The sequence below is a fragment of the Syngnathoides biaculeatus genome, chromosome 9 (assembly GCF_019802595.1).
Source record: "Syngnathoides biaculeatus isolate LvHL_M chromosome 9, ASM1980259v1, whole genome shotgun sequence".
Taxonomy (NCBI): Eukaryota; Metazoa; Chordata; class Actinopteri; order Syngnathiformes; family Syngnathidae; genus Syngnathoides; species Syngnathoides biaculeatus.
The window spans coordinates 23,532,861-23,551,128 of NC_084648.1; the positions used below are offsets into that span (position 1 = coordinate 23,532,861).

At 42.9% G+C, this 18,268-nt stretch overlaps 1 protein-coding gene across 8 annotated transcripts in view; it reads left to right on the forward strand.

Moving 5' to 3' along the window:
• The window catches only part of tenm3 (teneurin transmembrane protein 3), a 338,666-nt gene that overhangs the window by 131,515 nt on the left and 188,883 nt on the right, over positions 1-18,268 (forward strand). For all 8 annotated transcript variants that reach the window (XM_061830594.1, XM_061830598.1, XM_061830595.1 and 5 more), the window contains 4 exons: positions 1,737-1,801; positions 14,111-14,230; positions 15,086-15,166; positions 15,276-15,400. In XM_061830594.1, the coding sequence (XP_061686578.1) occupies positions 1,737-1,801; positions 14,111-14,230; positions 15,086-15,166; positions 15,276-15,400 (391 nt within the window). The remainder of the gene's footprint in view (positions 1-1,736; positions 1,802-14,110; positions 14,231-15,085; positions 15,167-15,275; positions 15,401-18,268) is intronic.

Here is an 18,268-nt window from a genome sequence, read left to right on the forward strand (position 1 = left end):
GGGTATCCTCCCAAGGAGTATTTATTGTGTAATGGAGGCTTGCCCGTGTTCCGTGGGTTCTGGAGTGGTGTCGGCTGGTGACCACCTGGGTCCCAAGCTATGGCTGCTTGCAGGGGCGGTGGCACCCTTATTTTTCCTTGAGCCTGCTTCCTCCTCTTCTCTCTGTTCCTTACATCCCACTGCTGTCACCTCTTCCTCTTCCCATGGCACACCAGGCCCTGTGGACTGTGGGGCCTATGTTTTTTTTTCTCGGTCTCTACTTGGTTTGGGGGGTCCACCTTCCACAGTCGGGGTTGAGTAGTGGGTGCTGGTGGGGGAGAGGGGCGGTCCTGGGTTTGGTGTTGCGGGTTTGGGTGGAGCAGCCCTCTTTGTCAGTGGCACACGTTTATATCAAAGGATCTCTGGGGGACTAGCACAGGGTTGGGGGTGTATGGGTGTCACACTGGGTTTCAGCACATCTATGTTGTTTCCTGGTCTGTGCACCCTGCCTCTCTGCTCTGATGGAGAGGTCACGAAGGCGCAGAATGGGAGCACTGGTGAAAAAGGTTTTGAGTTTACTGAATGCTTGTGAGACTGCCGGTGTGACACTCTGAGTGCTTCCCTGTGCTGAAAAGTCTCCTTGTGATTAATGCGCGTGCTTTACTAACAGGGGAACTCAGGGTACATAGCAGACGCTTACTGGGAAATACTCCGGTCTCATAGTTCCCCTTCTTCTACATAGAGGGAGCTAACATACGTTATATCCTACCCCTAACCTTAAAACCAAAGTTGATAAAAAGATATACACATATATGTACGTTCGCTGTGATTGTCTTTCTGAGATGTCCATAGCAAACATGAACACTTGGCGACAAGTTGTCGAATGGCACATGATGAAGCATGAATGGGAATGTTTCAGACTGGCCGGAAGTTTACAAAATATCCACGCATCTTCTTTCGGCTTGTCCCGTTAGGGGTCGCCACAGCGTGTCATATTTTTCCATCTAAGCCTATCGTGCATCCTCGTCTCGAACACCCACTGTCCTCATGTCCACCCTCAGAACATCCATCAACCTTTTCTTCAGTCTTCCTCTCACTCTTTTGCCTGGCAGCTCCATCCTCAGCACCCGTCTACCAATATACTCACTCTCTCGCTTCTGAACATGAACAAACCATCGATGCCTGCTCTCTTTAACCTTGTCTCCAAAACATCCAACTTTGGCTGTCCCTCTAATGAGCTCATTTCTAATCCTATCCAAACTATTCACACCAAGCGAGAACCTCAGCATCTTCATTTCTGCCACCTCCATTTCTGCTTCCTTTTGTTTCTTCAGAGCCACTGTCTTTAATCCGTACATCATGGCCGGCCTCACCACTGTTTTATAAACTTTGGCCTGACAAAATATACGCGCATGCGTCACAAGGAGACCATCACACTGGGTCCACTGAAAGGAGCAACTGGTGGATGTGAGGCGGGTGAAGGGATTGCAACCTTGCTGTAATTGAAATGATGGCATAAAATGACAAATCCAAGGGAGAACATGCAAACTCAACATAGGTGGGGGGCAGGATTTGAAGCCCGGTCCTCAGAACTGTGCGGCGAACACTACAACTGTGTTACCATGCAGCTACATTAAAGCCAATCAGCATAAACTGATGGTTATTGCCCTATACGTATCAAGCCCATCAAACAAAATCAATAGCCAAACCAAAAAATGTATAAAGCTCACACACAATATTATGTGTTTCACTTTTAGGTGTACAGCCCTCAGTGCAGTCGGACTGTCCGTACTCCTCTCTGTCCTGCTCTGTTACTGCATAGGTAAGAACTAAGACCTCACAGCACACTCAAGGGCGGGCCTGATCACAGAATAAAAAAATTTAACTTGGGTTATACTTTTCCTGGCTCTTAAGTTAACTTGTCGTTAATTATGTGTCTTTACATATCGAGTTGTTTCCTTTTTCTCGTTGTTTAGCTGTAGTTTGTATTGGGTTTTCACTCTAGTTTTAGCCAATCAAATTAATTTCATTTCTTTGCGCCTTATTCTTCCATTACTGAATTATCAATGTTGTGGATGTGTGGGTTAGATCTTTTACATTGTTATTGTAAATAGTCCTGTTACAATATTGAATGGAGTCTTAGCCTGCAACGTCTTTGTACTGTCTGTACTCACTGTAATTTAGTTGCAATCTACTGTAACTGTAACCAAAAAAAAACCTGAAACAAAAACGAACAAAAAAGAAATCAGCAATTGGACACATGATACTAAAATGACTGTCTTTGTATTATTTGTTATCCAATGCAATACAATGCATCAAACAACAGCCATGATTCGTGACTTACAACCTTCAAGGACAACTTGGCATTCAAATTTACTTTTGTTATATTATTCAGATCTTAAATGTGAGAAGTGGCCAGTTAAATTGATTGTGGGTTCTTTTAAAAAAAGGTCCAACAAATTAGTCATAGCCTTGAAAATGTTATTGGATAGGTTTAAAACCTGCTTTACTATTGTTTTACCCTACGCTTATGGTAGTTTTCTTCTTTGTGACTTTTTATTAAATATATTTAATGCTAAGGGAAATGAAAAGCATTTTTTGAAAAAGAGAGGGAAAGGCGCAATTTCTTTTTCCTGAAGTTGATAAAATCCCACAATGAAGTGAGCCAATTATGAGCTCAGCTCAATTTCTAGGGAGTTCTTGCCACAAGGTATGTACATGTTCCAAGATCCCTCAAGCAGCATTGAAAGGAGAAGTTTTCATCCAAGCATTTGTTAAGCACTTTCTAGGTTTGGCATTCCTGTTAACATATGAAGTACCTTTTCTTATTTATATTTGTGAATGTGTAAGTCTTTATTCTGTGTGCTGTTTAATGTTTGATCTCTTTCCTTTTTAATTATTCCCAAATATCTGCTCAAAAATAGTATTTGGCTTGTCAGAAAAAACAACCTTATAATGCACCCGGAAATTAAATATAATTACAGATGCATGGTATTTTCGAAGAACTACAAAAAGTAGTAATCGGTAACTTTTCTTGGAAATATTTGTAAATAGGCGGCATAGTGGCATGACCAAAACTCAAGGTTCAACCCAAGGACCACAATTGCGACAAGGTACCGTTTGAGCTGAAAGTTTATTAGGTGCACAGGATGGTAGTCCAAAAGAGCAACAGTAACAGAATCGGCAGGCTCAGAGGGGAGGTCAAACATGAAGCAGGGTCATCCAAGAGGTTAGTAACATGGACAAGGTAATGCAGGAACGTGACGGTAAAGTACAACGATCTGGCGAAGGACCAAATGACATGCGTAGCAAATTTAAATCGACGGTAATTAGTGTGAACAAGAAACTGGTGGGCGTACCTGCTCACCGGAGCAGCTGCGTACGAGGTTAAGGAAGGATACACCTGAAACAGTCACCCCGACTAACGGCCAACCCCAGACGGCCCAGGGGCCTCAGGATGCACGGTACGGAAGTCCCTGATGAGCGAGGGGCTGACGATAAACCAGGAACTAACCCACGACCGCTCCTCGGGACTGAACCCCTACCACTCGACCAGATACTGCACCCCTCTCCCCCGACTGCCCGAAGACAGCAGTCGGTGCTCAGCATAGACCGGGCCCCCGCCCATGATCCAGGGTGTAGGAAGGGACCTGGCAGGCAGTACCAAAGAGGAAAGCCCAGCAGGCTTGAGCAGGAGTGAGTTTCGGACACTCCACTTGATGTGGAATATTCTTTGTTGAAAGCCAGACCCACTCCGTAGGCTGCCGCCAGGACACTGTTGTCTTATAGGAGCATCCCATGTGCAACTGCATCCTTTGGGCTCGCTCCCAGGTTCTCTTGCAGTACCACACAATGGCCACTGCGGACTGAACTGATGGGTTGGAGACTACGGATGGAAACAGAGAGCGTGGATAACTGCACAATGTGAAAAGGCGACAACCCAGTTGATGCCAATGGAAGAGAATTCTGACAGTACTCTACCCAAATCAGTTTGAGGCTCCAAGAGCGCGGATCACGTGAAGCAAGACACTGGAGCCCCGTCTCCAGGTCCTGGTTTACGTGTTTAGTCTGGCTATTGGTTTCCAGGTGATTTGCTGGCGGTTGTCGCTATTAGGGAACAAAACTCCTATAGAATCATGATATGAACTGAGGCCTCCTGTCAAAAAGTATGTCGCTGGGGAATCCATGCATCCTAAAGACATTTGTCATCATAAGCTCCGCCATCAGTTTTGCGGGTGGGACTGTAGGCAGCACAATGAACTGTACAATTTTGGAAAAATGATCCACCACGGTGAGAAAAATGCTGTGCCCCTGCAAAACCCAGCAACCCCATCACTGAGTCTAGTGAAATATGGCACCACGGCTGTCGAGGAAACGACAGCGGTCGTCACTCCCCTGAGGGATGCAGGGAGGGTTTATTCGCCAAATAAACAGGACACGCGTTGATGTACTCGTTACTGTACTCCTTTTTAATGTTTGGCCACCAAAAGCGTTGTTATATCACTGACTACGTTTTGGCCGTCCCCGGGTGGCAACTGTTAGATTGGTATGGGCCATGCGAACGACATACAGCTTGTCATCCGGGCACCCTTCAGGGCTGTGAGAATCCTTCAGCTCATCCTTACCCTGAGTCTCAATTTCCCATGTGAATACCTGGAAAAAACAACCTTCCGGTAGGATAGACGCAGGGTCGCATTCCGTTTTTTCCTGATCATTAATCTGTGATAGCGCATCGGGTTTCACGTTCTTGGTACCCGGTCAATAGGTCATAACAAAGTTGAACCGTGTAAAGAGTGACCCCTGGCTTGTCTGGCATTTATCCTTTTGGCTGACTTTAGATATTCCAAGTTCTTATGGTCGGTTAACACCAGGAACAGAACCTGAGCTACCTTCTAGCGAGTGTCTCCACTCAGACAATGCCACTCTGACTGTTAAAAGCTCACACTCTCCGATGTACTAATTTTATTCAACTGAGGTAATTTTTATGGACAAAAACGCACAAGGGTACAATCTTCCGTCCTTGGGATTTCTCTGCGAGAGGACAGCCCCTATCCCCGAATCCAACGCCTTTACCTTTACGACAAACTACCGATTGGGATTTAGCAAGGGAGAAATGGAGCAAGGTAAAGTTAGCCTTGAGTTTCCAAAAGGCTGCCCGACACGCCAGGTTCCAATCGAAGGGAACTGTGTGGACGGTTTAGTTTATGTAATGGACCTGTGACTGCACTAAAATTCCAGATTTTTCGGTCGAAGTTGGCGAACCCCATGAACCTCTGCACTTCCTTGCGAGTAGTAGGAGTGGGCTAATGTAGAACGGCCTTGACCTTGCAGGGACCCTCCGCCAAGACAAAGCCCAGGAATGATACGGATGACTGGTGGAGCTTACACTTTTGCAGCTCGACATATAGGTCATGAAGCAGCAAACGTGCAGTACTGCTCGAACATGCCTAACATGGAATTTTTCGCAGAGGGAGAAAATTAGAATATCTAAGTACACAAACACAATAATGTTGAGCATATCACGTAAAACATTATTGACAAAGTTACTTCCTTCAGGCCATGGTAACTGAAGGGCTCTAAAGACAAGTCTGGATCATCAAGTAAAGTCAGAGGGTTTTCCTGAGAGGTAATCTTCCCCCCCATTCTCTGTGACAGAGAGCACGTTAGCATGCACTTCATTCCCCACAACTTCAATTGCCTGGTCGACCATTGGCTATGGGGGTTGTGCAGTCTCAGCCGTGAATCCCCAAGATTATATTGTGATTTTTTGCGTCAAAGACTTGAAAACTATTGTGCTCCGAGTATGAGTCTGTGAACGTCAACATGAAATTCTGAGTATGTTGGGTTATCTTGCCAAGAAAATTGCCATCAGACACTTATGCATTGCGGGGGCACTGTACCTCCAAGTCCCCAAACCCATGCTCCTAACGAGAAGTGAGTTCAAAAGATTGGCATCCTAACCCAATAAAAGGTATGACTTGGAATAGCTGCCCTCCTGAACATATGCCGACAAGAGGCGTGGCAGAGCTGTCTTGAATGAGGTTGAGACTCGCATTAGTCGGGTTTCAGCCTGAGGTATCTGCTTGTTTGACCTGGCAGTGGGCCACGGTGTGGCCGAGTGCCTGCTGTAGAAGCAAAGCCCCTCTCTTTGGAGGCATAGAGATTCCTTGGGAGACAGATGGAGGGGGCCCTGCTGAATGGGCTCCTCCACATGGGCAGTGTCATGCTCCTGGATTCCAGCCCGGGCTGGGCATGGCAAGTAATCAGAAGGCGCACACCTGCGCCTCATGACTACTGATTAGACCCAGTACATATAGGACCCGGGGAACGACTAGTCCTTCGCCAGATCGTTGCCTCTCATTCCTCGTTCCCACACTACCGTATGCCTGACGTCTACCTTCCGTGTACCGACCCACGCCTGTTGTCCGACCAACCTCGTAAGCCTGCAGCTACTGCAACTTCTGCTTTGTTTGGACTGACTCACTGATTACCGACCTTGGAACGAATAAAGGCTTCCTCTGTGCATGCGTGTGCATGTGTGTGTGTGTGTGTGTATGCGTGCGTGCATGCGTGTGTGCGTGCGCGTGTGTGTGTGCGTGCATGTGTGTTATATGGGGGCCAACAGGGTTTCCTCTCACCAAATATTCCCAGGAACCAATAAAGGCTTCCTCTGTACTGCCTGCTTGCCTCTGGAGTCGTGCATTTGGATCCGCCCTCGGGTCTCGTTCGTGACAGGCAGGAGGATTCCACGGCTTCTATCAGAGCCGGGCTGGTGACAGTCCCACTGGGGGAATATTCAAACAGGGAATTAAGCCGAGTCATCACCTGCCGCAGCAAGGTGTCCTGCTGCTCCAGCTGACGGCCAAATGTCAGGAAATGTTCGTCATGTTGGGTGAGGCAAAGACCTTGAGGTCGAGGAAGGACATGCCCATGACACAGGTTAGCGCACTGGTCTCACAGTTCTCAGGACCAGGGTTCAAATTGTGGCCCCTGTTGTGTGGAGTATGCATGTACTTCCCGTGCCGCTATGGGATTTCTTCGGTTTCCTCCCACATCCCAAACACATGAATTAATTGCAAATTGCCTGATGAGAGATGGAATACGCTCCAGCACTTCCATGACCCTTGTGAGGATAAGCAGCTCAGACAATAGCTGGATGGATGAATATTTATGAATGTGTAAGCCTTGATTCTGTGTGTTGTTTCTTATTTATCTCGTTCCACTTGAATTATTCCCAAATATCTGCTCAAAAAGAGTATTTCCCTCGTCAGAAAAACACAGACATACAATGCACCCTCAAATGAAATCTAAGAGACAGAGACAGACAAGAGCCGCACTCACATTCACACCTACGGGCAATGTAGAGTCCCCAATTATTGCATGTTTTGGGGATGTGGGAGGAAACCGGAGTGCCTGGACAAAACCCGTGCACCCACGGGAAGAACATGCAAACCACCTCCCCGCTCGATCCACTCCCGTCTCAGGGCTAACGCCGGCAGCCGGCAAGTGACAACAACACCAGGCCGTGCACATTGACACATTTAAGACCTCTGGCATGCGTACTTTATGAACTTATTTTGACGCGGATCTTTTGTTGCGTTCTGAGAAAAGGATTACATAGTCGGACACGGACTGAGCTTTTTATTATTGCTGCTTTCGGAGAAGTTTTTCGAGTTTGGTGACTATATGTCTAGTTAACTAGTTAGCTCGTGTTACACGCGACTAAACTCTCTTTGTACTTCTATTTTCTTATTGTTTTGTGAGGTTTTGCATTTTGTGTGATTAAATTGTCTTAAACGCAATACAAGTGCTTTGTTGTATTTTGCTGGTTTGACCAAGGGGATTTATCCTAAATTCACACGTAACATATACTAGAAACTTTGAGACAAATTAGTCCCTCACAACTACTATTTTTTTTAACCGCTCTATACACACCTACCTGTCATTTAGAACCCACAAAGTTTCATCCTTTGCATCTGTGCAATCCATTTTTCACGAGGAACCGGGTGTTTTGGAAAAGTGTGAAAAGTGAATCCATCCTTTCAAGTGTTCGGGCAAAATCCAGCAATACAAGTCGGCATTTTGGCTAAAATGTAGAAAAAAACAGCTACTTTCCAGCTGGTAAAACAGGTATAAACACATGAAACCTCCAGTGTACGTGTCTGCAAAAAACGGAACTTCCTGGTGCTTCTCCAATACAAATGCCTCAAGGATTTTCATGGCGGGAGATGCAAAAATCCATATACGACAACATCCTGATATGTGGTGAAAAAAGTGATGGGTCCATTCCGGCTGACTTTTTTTTTTTTTTCATTAAAAACATACTCAAAATTATGCTTTACGTGTTAATAGACCTTTAAGCCTTGTTACATACAACTCATGAAACCTCTCTTAAAAGGAAAGTAATTCGTTCTTTGTTTTTACTTTTTTACCCATTGTGCTTTGCATGTGTTTTAGATTGTTGGAGAACGCTTTTTTCCCTCCGCGTGTTCGTTTAATTTCGGGTAGTGAGAATGTTGGTTATCCAAATAAAGGCTGGAGACGATGAACAGTTTCTTCGAAGAATTTACTTACAGAATATTCCGGGCACTTATGAGTTACAGACAATGGCTGTAGAGACCAGATCACAAGTGCGAAGGTACCGAGAAAGCACTGATCCTTTATCTTGTCAGAAGGACGGACCATGAGCGGTATCAAATTCATCTGGGATGAGTCAAGCTAGGATGCAGTCAGCATCCTTGATGAATGATGCCATCAACGCATGCCAGCCGGCACTGGAGAAGTCGTGGTTTTCCGGTTGTTGTCAGGTGGAGGGATTGCTGAGCCTGAGGCGGATCTGGCAGGTTGTGTAGGCGAGATGTGGAATCACATGTCCCCCTTTCCCGCAAGACGTACTGCTGTGGCCGTCTGCTCCGTGACCTGGAAGGAACCTGTACACCTATGTTCTGACCATTTTCGTTTAAGTACTTTTAACCACACAGATTAAAAGGGGAGCATCTGGTTAGGAATGTAGTGATTAACCAAATGTTTTACCACTATTCTTGCTGTTTCAGATGTGCAGGGATATGGCTCTGGCCATCCCAAAAAGGAAACGACTATGACTAGTAAATACCGGTAACCTGACACATTTTTAATCATGTCAGTAAAATCCATCGAAATCACCTGACCAAGGGGCGTCCACGTCCAGATCGTGTACCCCCTGTTATGGTTTCGTTGTAGGCATACCATTATACCTGCTGCAAACGCTGCAGTCCTGCAGTTCACCTTTAACAAATTGTATCATGAAAGGATGCCACCAGGAGTGGAGTCATCCCAGTGTTTCTTCTACACCTAGATGGCATGTTCTATGGGCTTCAGAAATTTGATTTTTCAATTGTGTGTGAGATGGAATGCACTTACCCTCTTTTCACCATACGCCATCGTCATCTTTGACACCCCCTTTCGACTTCCACACACTCTTTTCTTCTGGACTTGCTTAATCCCATCACAACTTAACTGTTTCTACTGTCACCTCCTGTTGATTGTCATGTTCAGACTCATTTACAGTTAGTTAGAGTGTTCTCAGTGCTCAGTTCCCCACAACCTTTTTTGCTGCTCAATCTGCTGATTCGTTTCCTGCTAATACAAAATTATTAGTTCGAGAGTGACCTTTCATTTTATTACTGCCACCGCTGTTGGGAGCATTACAGCACCTCGCAATTCGAGAATGTCGTCGTGATGTTTAATGGGTGTACCAGTTGCAGTTTAGAAATCGTTTCACTGCCATTCTTTTAATGCAACATGAACTGTCATTTGTGCATACGCCGAATCTGTATAAATGTTAACTGACTGATTTTTTTTTGCCAACTTGAGCTGCTGTTAATGCCAACATTTCTGCTCTTTGTACTGACCGGGAGCCTGGAATTCTTTCTGCTTGAAGTTCTTCAAAACCTGTTTCTGTGGGTTGGGTTACTGCAAATACAGATTGTAAACGATCATTGCCTTTGAAGTAACATCCATCTGTAAAAAGAATCAAGTCTGGGTTGTCAAGAGGTGACTTTTAAAGTTCAGTGCGGAGTGAGTTTTCTTCCGTAGTTTTTGTACACAACAATGTGGTTCTTTTCCGAGCAGACCTTTAGCCATGTTACTGTCGGAGTAGGTGATTGATTTCAGCAAAGTTTGGAACATGATGCCTGGAGTAGTTGCAAAGACCAAGAAAGGCCAGCATGGTTTTGACATTTGTTGGTTTTGGGTGATGGAGGATATCGTCTTTGTGAGAAGGAGACAGTTATGTGCCATGGCGTGAGATCAGATGTCTGGGAAAGGAAACCTATGGTCAGGCAATCTGGGGTTTGGACTTGGAACACTTCAGTCCAACAGAGGCCAAATGAGAAAGCAATGAACGAGTGGCCTCGAGACAAGAAGTTTCAGATGGAGCCACCCAGCAAGAGGTCATCTACATACTGGATGATCACTTTTGGAGGATAAATGTCCTCTTACCTTATCAATTGTTGGGCGGCCAATCTTCTGTCTGTAAACCAATACCTCAGTCCGAAATCACGTCAGGGTCACCAATTGTTGGAGGATGCTTTTCTTCCTCCGTGTGTTCATTTAATTTCAGGCAGTGAGAATGTTGGTTATCCAAATAAAGGCTGAAGACAATGAACTGAAAGAACTGAAATGTTTCTTCGAAGAATTTACTTACAGAATATTCCGGGCACTTATGAGTTACAGACAATGGCTGTAGAGAGCAGATCACAAGTACGAAGGTGCAGAGAAAGCACACATCCCTTATCTTGTCAGAAGGGCGGACCATGAGCGGTATCAAACCTCTGGCATGACATGGGGGTTTCCACTTAAACAAAGGGTTTCTGTCTCAACCGGTTTTAGCTGGCAATGGATTATTACAAAGTTTCTAGTGTACAATTCAGCAAGGTTAGCCTACGTGCAAAGATGCGTGATATCACTCAAGGACACATCTGGCTACAGAGCAGAGCCTCATGGAGGAAATTATGCAGTCATGACTAAATATGGCCATAAGACACACTTCAATATTAAGAATTTGTAAAACTATATCCTTTGTCTTGATCACTTATTATTTGAAATGATGGACCTTTATTCGCCCTGAGCCGTATGACATATGTACAGGTGTATTTGTGTGTTTATTTCAGACCAACACTTTTAGAGTACAATAAGTCTCTGAATTCTTTTAAATAACATTATGATGTTGCTAACCAATAATGACAAAAGTACTTACCATTAATCCGACTTCTTGTGTTTTCATATGCATGCAGGCATTGAGACTTCCATCCGTTAATCATGAACGTAATTCAATTTGATTTGCCATCATGATGGTACAATGTTGAACAGTTCTTGCAGACAAAAGCATGTCTTTTATTCGTTTGATTCATGCGAAGTGGGCAAAATGTTGATTGGCAACGTTGTGTATGAATCCTTTGGCATGCTTCCCATCTGATAACAGCAGAACCCTCCCTCTCCACAAAGGCTGTCCATTCTTGAAAACTTCGGTACTCCTCATGTTTTTTTCTTTGAGCGACCTTTTTCAAAAGTTTCCATAATTAGTTGAATTTTCAAGCAATTCGCTTATGGTTACTATTTAATATAACATGACATCTTTGCCCACATGCAATGTGAAGGGACTGACAATCGTAAAATTGTAGGACTGTAGGTGGGATTAATAGCCTACATCACTTTTGATGTAGCCAATGACTATTCTGAGTGAGTGTTCCAGATTGTCACCAATAGCAGCAGTAATTTAATGACTTAAAACAACAAGTAACAATTTAACTACACAGGACTAAAATCGACACCACTTTAACTACCAAACCGTGTCTGTACAATATACCACAAAAATGTATTTTACCGCAGTCAAAACATGATACAGTCAATTTAACATTAGCAGCAAATTTTACAGGTGTTACACTAAAATCATCCCTGCCAGAAACAGACTGCACATTTCCTTGCCTGTTCGGGGCAGTGTGTTGTGATGCGTGTATGGACCTAAAAATTTACAGTAAACTAGAAAGATTTAAAAGAAAACAGTTGCAATACAACAAATAAACTTACTTTTCAAAGATCAGGAAAAATGTAAAGTGGAACCTTCTGTACATAATAGATATTGGATAAAATATTGTTTGAAAAATGTCAAATGGGGTTAGGGTTTGTTCACGCACCGTCCTCACAAATCCAGTCATTTTATCTGCCAACTTGAAGACCATTGTCATTTTCCCCTGAAGTGACAGATTGAATTCATTGGGGAGGTTGAATATGTTGCACAAGTAAGCCAGTATTGTAACTCATTCCTCGTCACTGAAATGTGGTGCCAATGGCGAGTTCTTTTCAGAGAGAAATCTTTACAGCGGCTCTCATAATTCAAACACTCTTGCGAGCGATTTCTCTCTGAATAACTATCTTATTTCCTTGTATAAGAGAAGCTGTGTGTGCTCCGCCTCCATCTCTTCACGAAGCTCCTCAAAAAGGTGTGAGTTCAGTGTATGTGCTTTAATGTGGTTAATAACTTTAAAGACACCATTCAAAACACTTTTCAATTCCGGTGGCATTTTTCGCCTTGCATGTTTCTGTGAATGATACAATCTGTAGTTTCATACTCAGGTGCAACCTACTTAATCCGAGCATTTCAGGGGCATGGCCAAGCCAGTGTCCTGGGTGGTGCTGCCCCTGGCAGCAGGTGCGGGGCTGCGCCACGTTAGATGCTAATTAGAGCAGGCATTTAAGTGTTACAGCGTTCTGTGCCATCATAGTCTTTTTACGTTTTTGTTCATGTTCCCAGGTTTTGCCTTGCAGTTATCGGACCTCACTTTTCATGTTTTTGTGCCTCTGCCTTCTCAGACTGATTCACCGTGTATGACCTCAGTTTGGAATAAAACCACTCTCAACATCATGCCCTTGCCTCGGAGTCCTACATTTTGGTCCAGTCCCTTGCTGCGTGCATATGACAGAGCAGTTATACCAGACAGCCATTCCGGTCATGGCAACAGCTCCATCTGTGCATATGGCGACACAAAAGGACCATTTCAGTTTACCTGATATATAAGCATCCAGTGACTTGAACAGTTCTGCGGTTGGGGTGTTGGTTGGCAAGGATAGTGAACATAACATATCCCCATGGGTTGAACACCACCGCTGAAGAGCATGAGTGAAGGTTAGTCGTTGCGGACCGGGTGCCAACAAAACAGCAGCAAGAGGTGAACGTTAGGGGTCGGGTGTCCCCAAAAGAAACACAAGATGCGGCGCACCTGGCTAGGTGCCAAGAGCATTAGCTGCGGGGTGACCAATCTCCTCTTCTGAGCCAGATCGAAACATCCTCAATCACCATTAAAAAGGCATGCGTCTTCGCCGAAAGGCAGCAAAAGTAGTCACCAAGACTCTGGAACAGCTTTATTTTCCGGTAAAAATTTCACTGGGTCCATGTCTGGCCAGTCTGTTCTGTCACAAGCAGGGGACATGGGGTAGGATCCAAATGCAGGACTCCGAGGCGTGGACATGGTTTTCGAGGGGGGTTTAATTCTAGGCAAAGGTCTACACAGTTAAGCCCAAAAAGGCAGAAGCACAAAAACATGGCAAAAAGGCAAAGTCGAAAAATCATGAAACAAGTGTACTCACACTCAATGATGCAGTCTCAAACACAATGAACAGGCAACTGGCTATGCAACACACAAGGCTTATGTGCATGGCCTAATTAGCGAGAATGAGGCTCATGTGAGGAGTTGCTGCCGGAGGCAGTTGCGCACAGGGAAGTGGCCTGAACACACCCATGACATCTCTTGCTCTATGTTTCCTGATTTACCTCAATTCATTTCAAAAAGATAATCCACACTTTTGAGAGATTTATTGTCAAGAAACCAATAATCAGTTATTATGCCCAATCCCTAGTACCTTGAGATTGGAATAGTGTACGTACAGTATTTATACACTACACAGTATTTATACACTCTTTATAAAAATTATGTTCTTTCTTCTGGTGACCAAAGTGAATACACTTTGTCTAATTTCCTGATACATGATTATTTTATCCTTTTCCATAACCCTCCCGTTTTGTTTGCTATTCAACCCTAGTTTACTCACTCCTGTTATTTGCTGTCACTTTGTTTCTGTCCATCTTTTGCTGCAGCAATGCACCTGTTTGGTCTGAACTGGCAGCTGCAGGAGAGTGAGGGATATGGAGCATTTGAAAATGGAGGCGTGGGAAGAGATATGATTCCTAACACGTTGATGGTATCTACTGACAATGGTGAATCCCTTCTTAAAAAATAAAAAAAAAATGCAAAATGCTTTGTTTCGCTGCTTAATGAAATTCAAACAGAAATCTGAACAAATGGTTTAGTGTGTACTTTGGTTTTTGTAATTGTCACAGCAATTGCTCCTTTTGACAAACACATCCAGCTAGTTTGAAGAAAATAATACCTAAATACCTGCAATAGGAGGGTGCTTCGCAATACTGAGATTATAAATATTTTAGAAAACAGATGTTTATTTGATGTTATAAAAGTGAAATCAACCCTGGCTGCCAGATTTATCAGTGTATTTAAAATGCCTCTTGGTTTGTTGTTTCAGGATTTTTATAAGACCATTGATTACCATATATTAAGCCAAGTAATGGCACAGAGTAATAAGACATGTTACAGGTTAAATTCATGTCATGGCCAAGATTCTGCAAGTATTAAACTCATTGTTGGTGTTCTACCAAGAGGTAGTGGTACGCTCAAAACTGGCATGAGTGCTTGTTTATTATTGTCCCATACCCATTCGACACTGTACATGAGACCCAAACTTATTATCTACAGTACATGATTGAATAACTGTAACAACTGGTTCCCCATTCAGTCAACTGTCATCAAATGGAATTTACACTGTATTTACTATATACTCTTTATTGTTTAGTCCAGTCCTTTCACAAGTGCACCAAAACAGGGTGCAGGGATCACGCACTAAAGTGTGATTTAATTTCTCATGAGTTCTTATTGAGAGGATATCACGATCAAGATATTGAAGATACAAAATACTGCTCAATTCAAAACTTACCCTGTTATGTCAGTACAAATCGGGTGTGTTGTAGGGGTAATACTGTTCGTTTCGCTCTCTGCAGGTAAAATTCTCCAAGAAAACAACATGATAGACACAGGAGAAGTGGATATTGGTAGACAAGCAATTCAAGATGTCCCACCAGGTTAATTACTCACTTGTATACCCTCAACACAGCCTGTCAATGTCATAACTACACCACTGTAACCTACTGAGATTTACTTTTTTGCTCTCTTGTTTTGCTTTCTTTGTAGGTGTGTTTTGGAGGTCACAGCTTTACATTGACCAACCACAGTTCCTGAAATTTAACATTTCAGTGCAGAAAGATGCTCTTGTTGGAGTATATGGACGCAAAGGCTTACCACCCTCACACACACAGGTACATAGCTCAAGATATTTGCTACATAAAATCAAAGCAAAAAAAAAGCTCAAGTTTATTACCGTTAGCTGAGAATTTGATCCTTTATAGCCAACAAAACTTTTTCACTTCATAGCAAACAAAACATATTGACAAATTTTGCATTCTCATTTATTAAACCCAGATGCCGTTAGGTATCTTTGGGAGCTGATCTTGGTTAAGTACTTTTTGGATTCTTTCTTCATAATGAGGTGATAAGACTCTTAAAAACCTCGAGTTAATTACTACACTTACATCATGCTGTGGTAAAGCACATCTTATTTAAAGATATTAATCCACATATCTGTAAAAGACACATTCTTGCAATTGCTATCCCTATCACAGCTCAATGTTAAGTCTTAAGATAATAGACACAGATAACAATCCTTGTCATAACCCTAATCAAGGTTTGATTAAGGTGACTTACCCTACCCTTATTGAGGAAGAAAAAAACATTTGTTTATATACTGTACAACCCAATGTCTACTGTCTATAATGCTAAAGCTATGTTAATAACTTTGTGTAAGATTCAAATGTCATTGATGTAGAGCAGAAATCAATAACAGATGGATTAATAATGTCATTAAGATATATTTAAAAAAAAAACTTTGGTCAAATTTAGGAGGTTTTCCTGCTCAACTAAGGAATGCTCATTACTCTCTAATCTTTGGAAATAAATGCTCTATGCCTTCAAAAGTGAAGCAAGTCAAATCCGTATGATTGATGGAAATGTCATGTAGTAAATATGTTTAAATTATTTCTTTGCATGCACATGTCAAATGCAAAAAAATTCATTAGACTTACCATCTGCAATATATGACATTCGGCCCCTGCTCTGAGGAAACAACTGCAAAAACTAGACTAAGCCATCGTAATCATCAGTTCCTGTTTTGCTGGAAAAAAAATAAAGTCAGATAAAAGTTAATATTGGTGACACTTTTCGGAACTCATGACAGTACAGAATCTGCTCTTATCAAAGTGCTAAATGATATAACGTTGAATACTGACTCAGGAAAGGTGTCAATTTTGGTATTGTTGGATCTCAGCCCGGCTTTTTATACAGTACATCACAATATCCTGCTAAACAGGTTGGAAACGTGGGTAGTACTAAATGGAACAGTTCTTAAATAGTTTAGGTACTACCTAGAGGAAAGGAGCTACTTTGTGACCATTGGAAGTGCTCGGTCTCAGCGAATGGCAATGACCTATGGGGTCCCTCAAGGGTCAGTTCTTGGACCGCTCCTGTTCAGCCTGTATATGCTACCCTTAGGTCAAATTCTTCAAAACTTTAATATTGACTACCATAGCTATGCAGATGACACACAGTTATATTTAGCACTGTCTCCAGATGACTACAGTTCAATTGAGGTATTGTGCCACTGTCTAAATCAGATAAATAACTGGATGAGCCAAAATTTTCTTCAACTAAATCACAACAAAACTGAGACAATTGTTTTTGGCAAAAAAGAAAAGATAATTGCTGTTAGTAAACACCTGGACTCTCTGTCTTTAAAAACCAAAGACCAAGTCCGAAACCTTGGTGTTCTGATTGATTCCGACCTGACTTCCAACTATCATATCAAATCAATCACAAAAACTGCCTTCTACCATCTGAAGAACATATCTAGAGTGAAATCTTGTATGTGTCAAGCAAACCAGGAAAAGTTCATCCGTGCTTTTATCTCAAGTAGACTTGACTACTGTAATGGTCCTCTGACAGGACTCCCAAAAAAAGAGTATTTAATCAGCTGCAGCTCATTCAGAATGCTGCAACTAACTTGTCAGAATTTGATCCAGTTGATCAAAAAACTGTAGAGAAAACTGTTCAGCAGTTGAAACCATTAAGGAGCTGTCTCGACTCAATACCATCTGACTTGTTCAAAACTAAACATCCCTAAGCTTGCTACCCTTAGGTCAAATTCTTCAAAACTTTAATATTGACTACCATAGCTATGCAGATGACACACAGTTATATTTAGCAGTGTCTCCAGATGACTACAGTTCAATTGAGGTATTGTGCCGCTGTCTAAATCAGATAAATAACTAGATGAGCCAAAATTTTCTTCAACTAAATCACAACAAAAATGAGACAATTGTTTTTGCCAATAAAAAGAGAATTGCCGTTAGTAAACACCTTGTTGGATATATTATTTTTAGATCAATACAAAAGTTCATTCTACTTTCCTTTTTCTGTAACTGCCTCGCCAACTTTGACATATCCGACGTTCCGGGCTCTCCTTGAAACAGCTCATCTTTCTTTAACTTCAAAAACACCTTCTGGCTGTGCTCCCTTTCCTTCTTAATTTCCTTTCCTTCAATTCCACTCATTAACTGAGTCTCCAATTTCACATAATGACCGTTTATCTCCGACCACACATCGTTCCCTTCATATGGCTTCTCACACCCGAGACCACTGTCACACTTAGTTTCACTCACCATTTCACAATCCACCCTGAGTCCCAGACTATGTGGTTTTCGCGAAGTCCCAGACTTCTTTACTTTTCTTGCATCACGTCGGGGTCACCAAGAATTGTTGGATATTATTTTTAGATCAATACAAAAGTCCGTTAATCATCTGACTCCAAATTGTGACCTTACCCGACCACCACTCATCCAACAATTTGCGCGCTCGTTCTGCAAAGAAAGGACCAGGAAGCCGGCGTTTTCACACGCGAATGGATTTATTCCTTCAACAAACACCTGGGTCTCGGGTCCCTCTCAATACAACCCTGTACGTCTCTGTTCCCTCCAGCCGACGAACTCCACATCCGAGTTGCCCAGGACAATTTAACAGTACAATCTACTAATTCACTATTGGTTATGTGTCTCCTGCAGTTATCCTTGGCGCTC